At 52.5% G+C, this 9290-nt stretch overlaps 1 protein-coding gene across 1 annotated transcript; it reads left to right on the forward strand.

Moving 5' to 3' along the window:
- The first annotated feature begins 29 nt into the window (after positions 1-29).
- On the forward strand, positions 30-9058 carry DLAT (dihydrolipoamide S-acetyltransferase). Its single transcript, XM_054647443.2, has 14 exons — positions 30-360; positions 1263-1364; positions 1866-1990; positions 2107-2263; positions 3227-3353; positions 3603-3796; positions 4201-4360; positions 4572-4639; positions 5310-5393; positions 5477-5584; positions 6016-6131; positions 6392-6554; positions 7028-7164; positions 7628-9058. Exons 1-14 carry the CDS (start codon positions 142-144, stop codon positions 7755-7757), a joined length of 1890 nt encoding a protein of 629 aa, XP_054503418.1. The 5' UTR covers positions 30-141; the 3' UTR covers positions 7758-9058.
- Positions 9059-9290: the final 232 nt, after the last annotated feature.

A 9290-nucleotide genomic window follows, 5' to 3' on the forward strand; every position in this document is an offset into this window, starting at 1 on the left:
GGCGGGCCGGTTCCCGCCCGCCGCCGCTTTACGGCCGCCCCAGTGTCGCGCCGCGCCGCCCGCACGGAGGTCACCGAGCGCCGCCGGCCCCGGTGCGCCCGGCCCAGCCCAGCCCGGCTGCAGCCCAGCCCCAGCCCCAGCATGTGGCGGGTGTTGGCGCGACGCGTGTCCCGGGGCGCGGCCGGGCCGCCCGGCCTGGTGCGGCCCCGCCGAGCGCTCGGGGCTGGGGTCGGGGCCGGGGCTGGCCCGGCCCGGCGCGGCCCGGTCTGGGGCGGCCCCGCGCCTCGCCCGCTGCTGCCGCCGCCCGCCTGGCCCCGGCTCGTCCCGCGCCGCTGCTGCAGCCTCCCGGCGCACCAGAAGGTGAGAGTCACACCCGGAGCCTGCCCCGCTGTCCCTCGTGTCCCCCTGGCTTTCCCCCTCGCTTTCCCCTTCGCTTTCCCCGTCCCTGCCCTTTCCCTGTCCCTGGCCCTTCGCTTTTCCCGTCCCTGCCCCTTCGCTCTCCCCCTCCCTCCTCCTTGGCTTTCCCCCTCGCTCTCCCCCTCCTGCCCCTTCCCTTTCCCCGTCCCTGCCCCTTCGCTTTCCCCTCTCCGTTTTCCGTCCCCTCCCCGCGTGGCTCACTTTGCCCCGGGGATTGAGTTATGGGATCATCAAGGCTGGAAAAGTCCTTTAGGATCAGCGAGCCAGCGCTGCGCTGGAGCCCCCCACCCGCACGGCTCTTAGACGCCCCCGGGGATGGGAACTCTGCCACTTCTGTGGGTAATCCTGTTCCAACGCCTGGCCGCCCAAACTGGGAGAAAATCGATGGTTTTTGTGTCTTTGGCACCACTTAGCCTCGAGCCCCTGGGTGGCTCTTGGGTGCTCCCTCCATCACCTCTGTCCTTTATCCCAGCTCCCTGTTGGCCCTTGGCAGACCCAGGCTGAGAGCGGGCTCTCTGTAACCCTTTCGTGGGAGAATCACAGAGTGCCAAGGGGTTGGAATGGACCTTAGAGCCATGTGCAGGGACACTTTCCACTGTCCCAGGTTGCCCCAAGCCCCACCCAGGCTGACCTTGAACACTTCCAGGGATGGGGCAAGCACAGCCTCTGCCCTCAGCACCCACTGTGGCTTTGCCAGGGTCCTTCACCAGCAGCTTGGGGCAGTGCTGGGGATTTGCAGCAGATCTGTGCCCCACATCCAGGCTGAGCTGAGGATTTGTCTCTGTCCCATGCGTGCTGCCTGCTGCTGCATCTGCCTGGCTGTGACACTGCCCTGTCCCTCACAGGTGGCACTGCCAGCGCTGTCCCCCACGATGCAGATGGGCACCATCGCACGCTGGGAGAAGAAGGAGGGGGACAAGATCAACGAAGGGGATCTCATAGCAGAGGTATCCTGATAATGAGGCTGGGCTGAAAGGGATCTCATAGCAGAAATATCCTGGGGAGGAGGCTGGGCTGAAAGGGATCCCATAGCAGAAATATCCTGGGGGCCAGGCTGGGCTGAAGGGGATCTCATAGGGGATCTCATAGCAGAAATATCCTGGGGTTGAGGCTGGGCTGAAGGGGATCTCATAGCAGAAATATCCTGGGGACCAGGCTGGGCTGAAGGGGATCTCATAGGGGATCTCATAGCAGAAATATCCTGGGGTTGAGGCTGGGCTGTTTCTCTTGAGCTGCATGTCTGGCCTAGGGGCTGTCCCTGGCTGAAGGCAGATTTTGGATCCCAGGTGCCAAGGGGTACTGGTGGGAAGGAGTGGCTGTCAGCCTCTCAGAGCTGGTTTGAGGGCAAACTTCCCTAGAGCTGCTGCCTCAGGGTGATTGTTCCAGAACTGTGACCCTGCAACAGACTGGGGGGCTCTGGGCTCACCATTTGCTGTTTTCTCTCAAAGGTGGAGACAGACAAAGCCACAGTTGGCTTTGAGAGCGTAGAGGAATGTTACCTGGCCAAGATCCTGGTGCCTGAAGGAACAAGAGATGTTCCTATTGGGGCCATAATATGTATCACAGTAGAAAAGTATGTATTTTCCTAACCCTTGATGTGAATTTCCCCTCTTGGGGCTTCTGGGGTGCCTTGAGTGAAAGACTGAGACCATCACCTGATGGGCTTTGGGGCTCTGTGTGTTCTTCTAGGCCTGAATTTATTGATGCCTTCAAAAACTACACCCTGGATTCTGCAGCAGCTGCTGCCCCCCCAGCCTCAGTGCCTCCCCCTCCAGCTGCAGCCCCCTCCCCACCACCTCAGCCTTCTCCTCAGGCCCCTGGCAGCTCCTACCCTCCTCACATGCAGGTAAGAGAGCACTGCTCCTGCTTTAAAGCTTCTTGCACTCCTTTTCTGCCCCAGCATTGCTGCCTGTGGGGCATTTTGTCATAAGAACTGTCTGGAGAATTTATTAACTGTGCCGCTTCAGTTGTGGTGTGCTTAGAGCAGGTGTTGGGGGACACCCCAGAAAGCTTTTTTAATAAATTCATTTCAGCATCCCAGCTGCTGGTGGAGGAGAGACTTGTGCCTCCACGGTTGTTGCTTTGAAAAATGTGTTAAATCTGCATTTTTTGGACAGTTGTGGTGTAAAAAGCCCTTGTGCTTAGTGTAAGTAGGCTCTGCTCATATCTCAGAGCAGAACTGCAGCCTGTGGTGCTCTGGTGACCACACCAGATGTGTCTGTGGCTGACTAATAATGAATTGTGTTTGTGGGTACAACCTTTTTGCTTTGCTTGGGTTTTGAAGTGTATCCACTGATGGATTTGAGCATTTTGTACAGGGGCTTGCTCTGAAAAGGAAAATTTGGAATATTGAACCCCATCCCACAGATAAAGCATGGGGGAACTGATTTGTGTGAGATGTTACTCAAAGTCAGGAATAAAATAATCAATGAATGGCTTCTACATGTGTGTTTTGGCTACTGAAGTTGCTTTCTTCCCTCTGCTTGCCCCCTCTGCCCAGTTTTGCTCCCCATGTGTGTGTCACAGTGACAGAGGGACTTGCTGCAGCCTTCCTTAGCCTTGCAGGGTGATGATTCTTTTGATTTATCCATTTCTTGCCCTCTGCTCTTGCTGGCTCTCCTGCTCAGGCCTCGCTAACAGAAGCCAAAGCAGCACAGAGGGACAGCTCTGTTGGGCTGCCATGGAGCCAGCCTAGGAGTGCATTAAAGCTGCTTCTTTAGGTTGGCATCGCTTCTCAGGAGTCCAGGCTGTGTTGCTGAGCCCTGGGGATGAGCAGGGTCTGACTGTGCTGTGTTCTGTGCCTTCCCAGATCACCCTCCCTGCTCTGTCCCCCACCATGACAATGGGCACAGTGCAGAGGTGGGAGAAGAAGGTTGGGGAGAAGCTGAATGAGGGAGACTTGCTGGCTGAGATTGAGACAGACAAAGCCACGATCGGTGAGTCCCCAGCCAGGGTGGGTGAGGTGCCCTTGGGAGGGTCCTGAGCAGCCTCTGCCAGCTCCTCTGCCTGCTCAGGGGGTGGTGCTGTGGGACAGTAAAAACATTTCTATTTCCTCTTCAATCCTTCTTAGCAGGTGCATGGAGAGGTTCCCTGCTGGAAAGGGCTCTCCTGCTTCACTGCCAGGCTCCAGCAGCAGCACTTGGAGCAGCCCTTCAGCTCCTCAGTGTTGTTTCTCTCCCCTGCAGGCTTTGAAGTGCAGGAAGAAGGCTACCTGGCAAAGATCTTGGTGCCTGAAGGAACAAGAGATGTGCCCCTAGGAACTCCTCTGTGCATCATTGTGGAGAAGGAGGCTGATATTCCAGCCTTTGCTGACTACCAGGCTGCTGCAGTCACTGACATGAAGGCACCAGCTCCTCCTCCCCCTCCTCCTCCTCCACAGGTAAGGAGAACTCATGGGCACCACTGAAAAGCCTGAGCTGAGCTGTTGTTGACAGTGGGAAGCTCAGGCTTCAACAGGAGTGTTCTGATTTTTGAGTGCAAGGCTGATCCATGTGCTGAGAAGTGATCACTAATTTGCCCTCCAAGACCTACAGCAGGTTTCATTCATTCTGATCATTTTCCCAGCTTGTTGCTTGTGCCAGTTCTGATTCCTCATCCTTGAAAATGGGGAGCTCAAGTTCTGTATTTTATTTGGTTTTTTATTCAGCTGACCTCCTTCCCAGTGAGTTTCTGATTTAATTTTCGGGAGCCTTTGTGCACACGAGTCATTATCTCTTGATTGACAATTAGATGGGCCAGTTCTCTTACTGTGGGTTCCACTGATGGCTTTGATTCTTTGTTAAGGTGGCAGCAACCCCTGCAGCTGCTCCTCCTGCTCCCCAGCCTGCCCCTGCTCCAGCAGCCCCCTCAGCAGGGCCGCCCCGCAAAGGAGGAAGGGTCGTGGTCAGTCCCCTGGCAAAGAAGTTGGCAGCAGAGAAAGGAATCGACCTTACCCAAGTGAAAGGTACCTTCCCTTTCCACTGCTTTGCTCCCACTGTCAGTTTTCTGTCCCTGTAGAGCCATGCTTTCCTGTTCTTCTGACTGTGCAGCTGTGAGCCAGGAGTTGTGTTCAATGATTCTCTCTGTTGAATAAAACTGAATAAAACTCGGCTTTAGAAGCAAAGCCATGTTGGAAATAACCAAAATCCTCTCTCGTTTTCCTTTGTCCCTTTCAGGCACTGGACCAGATGGCAGAATCACCAAAAAAGATGTGGAGTCATTTGTGCCATCAAAGGCTGCTCCAGTGAGTAGGCTGGAAATCTGTGGGAGTGGATTTTACGGGCATGGAAAGCTCTGTGGAAGGGCAGTTCCTGCATGGAACTGGCATTGCTGGGTTCTGTGGGTGGTGGTGACTGTAAGGTTGGGAAATTTAACCTGCCAGAAACACTGGTGAAGCCCTCTCCCTTTGTTTGTCCCTTTGATATTCCACTGAAAACTAAAATAGTGTGCTCCCAACCCTTCCTCTGGCTGCTAAATCTTCATGGGCTGAGGTCACCCAGTCCCAGCTGGTCCAGATTGCTGGGGAGGGGGGCTCAGAAGGAAAGCCAGGCCTAGCAAAGCCCAGCCTGTCACTGCTGCCCCAGGAGTGCTCTGATGCTGTGGTTTGTGTTGTCCCTGAGCTGATGGAGGTGTTTTCTGTGTGCTGCAGTTTGGGAGAGCCCCCCCAGCACAGCTCTGCTCTCTGTACAGCCACCAGAGCAGCACTGGCTGGGCTGGGAGCTGCACAGCAGCACATCTCAGTGCTGAGCTGTTAAATCACTCCATGCTGCATTTAGTAACCAAACAGAGGGGTTGGAAGGAGCTTGGTGGGCACTGAGAGGTGGAAACGGCTGCTGCTCTTCCCAAGGGGCAGCTTGGCCTTGGCACTGAGCTCCCTCTGGCTGTTTCTGGGCTGACACTGGTGTTCCCTGCAGGCTGCAGCTCCGGAGGCAGTTCCTGGGGTGGCAGCAGCACCCGAGGGGACCTTCACAGACATCCCCATCAGCAACATCCGCAGGGTAAGGGCTCAGTCTGTGCCAAGGCCCTTGTTCTGGCTGGGAGGGTTCCAGGCTGATCTGTGTTCATGCTCTGCACACCCCAGGTCATTGCTCAGAGGCTGATGCAGTCCAAACAAACAATACCTCACTACTACCTGTCCATTGATGTCAACATGGGGAAGGTCCTGGTGCTAAGGAAGGAGCTCAATCAGGTGAGGTCTGGCATCTTGGCTTGGGAAAAAAAAACATTCTTTTCAGTGCCTTTTGCGGGTCAGTTCTGGACTGTCTGTGACAGAATGAGATTTTCCTCATGCTTGCTCCTTCCTGACTTCCCTAAGGGGCTGTTCTGAGCTCTGCTTGGTGGTGATTCATTTTTTCAGGTGGAAAATAAAAGGATAGGAAGATTTTTAATAAGAAGAAAGGTAAAATAATTCCAAGCCAAGTTTGAAGAAAACCGAACATTAACAAAACCTACGTTCTTAAATTATAAAGGAAATACTTTCACCTTCTAAATTATCCCTGAATTTTAATGCTTGCAAGTGGTGTGATTGTTTTCTGTTTCCTGTGAACTGCAGTGACTGCCCTTGTTAGCTGGGGGGATGTGCAGGGGACAAACTGACACCTGGAATCTCTTCATTTGCAGGAGGTCTCAGAGAACATCAAGCTTTCTGTCAATGATTTCATAATTAAAGCTTCTGCATTGGCATGCTTGAAAGTGCCTGAGGCAAATTCTTCATGGATGGACACAGTTATTAGGCAGTAAGTTTATGGCATGGTCAGAGCCAGAAACTTCCTTTGTTCATGGCAAAACAGAACTTCTGCTGGGATTTGAGGGAGGGGAAAAATATGATGTGAAGATGAGAGGTTTTGTTAAAACGATAAAATCTTTGAGTCTAAGGCTGGTGGGCAAGGTGAAATAATTGTCACAAATTCATGTTAATTCTGGGTTGTCTGGACCGTTTCTGTTTTTCCTGTTTGCTGCCTTGCTGGAGTGCTTTCAGCTGCTGTGTGTGTTGCAGGAATCACGTGGTGGATGTGAGTGTGGCTGTCAGCACCCCCGCAGGGCTCATCACCCCCATCGTGTTCAACGCCCACATCAAGGGCCTGGCTGCCATCAGCAAGGACGTGGCTTCCCTGGCAGCCAGAGCCCGCGAGGGCAAGCTCCAGCCCCACGAGTTCCAGGTCAGACACCCGAGGTGGTGTTAAACTCTGCTGCTCTTGACTTGCTTGAAAGGAGCAAAGGCTGCTTTGTGATGTTGGAGCCTTGTTCAGCAGTCACAGAATGTCCTGAGTGGGAAGGGCCCCACAGGGGTCATTGAATGCAGCCCCTGGCCCTGCCCTGACACCCCAGATCCCACCCTGGGCATCCCTGGAGCACCATCCAACCCTCCTGGAGCTCTGGCAGCCTCAGGGCTGTGCCCATTCCCTGGGGAGCCTGGGCAGTGCCAGCACCCTCTGGGGGAAGAACCTTGCCCTGAGATCCATCCCAAGTTCCCCTGGCACAGCTGCAGCTCTCCCTGGATCCTGTCCCTGCTCACCAAAAAGCCTCCCCTCCTCAGGAAGGTGCAGACTGGAATGAGGTCCCCCCTCTCCTCATATTCCCACATAAAACAGTTCTTGTGAGTTTGCCCATGAATGTGTTTGTTTTCTTTTAGGGTGGTACTTTCACAATTTCCAATTTAGGAATGTATGGGATTAAGAATTTCTCTGCCATAATCAATCCACCTCAAGCCTGCATCCTGGCAGTGGGTTCCTCAAAAGAAATACTGGTGCCAGCTGATAATGAGAAAGGGTGAGTTTCCATCTGATCCTGGACTCAAACTCTGAAGCCATGCCTAGTTTCCTAACACCTACCTTAGACAGTAATTGTAAAGACACTAAAATATATTGTTGACACAGTGCTTTCAGTACTTGCTTCAGTTTGCATTTAAGGAAATCCTCAAGGATGGACCCTGTATGAATATCCCCTTGCTTGGAGCTAAAATGGTGTGGGGCTGTCCTTGTGCTGCAGGGAAAGCTGAGCTCCCTGCCCTCAGGAGAGCACACAGAGGTGTTTTTAGTGCCTCTGGGAAGCTCCTTCCTTGGTTTTCCTCAGAGAAGGAATGAACATGATCTGCTCCCCAGTGCAAATGGGGGAAACATCTGTCACCAGGCACCAGCTGCTATTCCTGGCTCTCCAAGCAGCCTCTCTGCTCTGTAGTGGCACTGCCTTGCAGAGGAGCGTGTTAACCCTTGTTTTGTTGTTTTTCTCCCAGCTTTGACGTGGCCAGCGTGATGTCTGTCACCCTGAGCTGTGATCACCGTGTTGTGGATGGAGCAGTTGGAGCACAGTGGCTTGCTGAGTTCAAGAACTTCCTTGAAAAGCCAGTAACCATGCTGCTATAATTTAACCATGCAAAGCAGAATTTTCATGGGTCACACTGTTGTGTTTTAAACAAGCTATTTAGACTTTAGTGTTCAGACTTTGAGAGAGTTCCTTTTTTTATTTAAAAAAATGTATTATATTATCTGGTAATGTTATTTACCAGTCTGTACAGAAAAAAAAAAAAGTTTGCAAAAGTGCTTTTCAGAGCAATATTACAGCTACACTGTATTTTTATACAGTTAGTTAACTTGCAAACTCTTCCAAAACAGAGTTAAGCGTCCCAGATTTTAAATAAAACAAAATTATCCTGGCATTGTGCCAGCTGCTTCTAAACTCGGGTGCCCAGGGGCTGCACACCAACATTTTCTTTCATGACCTCGGTGTTGTCAGAGCCTGGAGTTTCAAACATCTCTTGCCAGGAGCACAGGTGAGAGGGCCACAGAAGGGCCAAGAGGAGGGGACCTGCCCCGTGCTGTTCTGGGCTGGGGGTGGCACAGCAGGGCTGGGGACAGTCCCAAAGGCCAGCGCTGCTGTTCCAAACCTGTTTGGAATTTGGCTCTGGCCGGGACCTTCTCAGCTCCCTGAGCACTTTAGGGTGAAGGAGCTCTGCTGCTGTGGGTCCCAGCTCTGGGGCACCCCACACAACGTGCTGTGCTGTCTCTCATGGTCCCACTGCCATCTGCTTTGCTGTGGAACCTCTGCAGCTGCTGTTCCTGTGGCTGAGTGAACCCCGGGCTCTGGTGCCATGGAAGTCACTGTTTTGCAGAATGTCCAGTGTGTGTTGGAAAGCAGTGTAGGCAAATCACACATGCTGATAACCCCAGCAGGGGATGGGAATCATGTGAGGAGTGGGATGTTTGGGATTTTTCATTTCAGGCATTCTTACATAGGAAGCTCTGACTTAAGCCACAGGAACTGCAGACCTTCCCCGGATTGTCCATGTTGTCCAGCCCCAGTGAAGCTGCAGAATGTGCTCTCCATGTACATATTGTATGTAAGGTGCTTCTCTAGTCTGTTGGACTCGTGTCCAGTTACCCCAGGCATTGCACCCTGCGAGGGCTGCAGTGCTGAACATTCTGAAATTCCACTTTCCACATGGAAACGTTCATGTAAAAAAAAAGGACAAACATGCAGTAATGACAGAGTGACCAGGAGAATTAAATAGGGGGGCAGAGTTGGAAAAAAAAAAGGAAGAAGTTGTTCAGGCTGATCCTGTTATTCTGTATATTGCATTAAGTACTGTCTCCTGTAAAATTCTACATAATTCACTAAAGATACTGAAAGAAAATACTGTGGAAATTAAATATTTTTGTGGGAACTATTTAGTGTCTGGTTGCTGTGATGCCTTGCTTAAGCGCAAAAAGTGCATTAAGATTTTGGATTTTCTTGAATGACCCGAAATACCTTGATTCCAGACTGGCTCTAGTGAACCCATGTTCCATTAAATGTTGGGAATTGACAACTACTAAACCATGTCCCAGTGCTTTTCTCTTCAGTTGTGTGTGGCTTTCCTGCTGTGCCTCAGTGCTCTGCAGCCTCTCAGTCTCACAGTG

Source organism: Agelaius phoeniceus, chromosome 23 (genome assembly GCF_051311805.1).
Source record: "Agelaius phoeniceus isolate bAgePho1 chromosome 23, bAgePho1.hap1, whole genome shotgun sequence".
Taxonomy (NCBI): domain Eukaryota; kingdom Metazoa; phylum Chordata; class Aves; order Passeriformes; family Icteridae; genus Agelaius; species Agelaius phoeniceus.

What these genes read in the sequence shown, in the direction of transcription:
- DLAT (XM_054647443.2), top strand. Translation starts at nt 142, where the DNA reads ATGTGGCGGGTGTTGGCGCGACGCGTGTCCCGGGGCGCGGCCGGGCCG. An exon ending in CCATCAGCAACATCCGCAGG is followed by an intron (nt 5,394 to 5,476) that starts GTAAGGGCTCAG and finishes TGCACACCCCAG; the next exon opens with GTCATTGCTCAGAGGCTGAT. An exon ending in TAAGGAAGGAGCTCAATCAG is followed by an intron (nt 5,585 to 6,015) that starts GTGAGGTCTGGC and finishes CTTCATTTGCAG; the next exon opens with GAGGTCTCAGAGAACATCAA.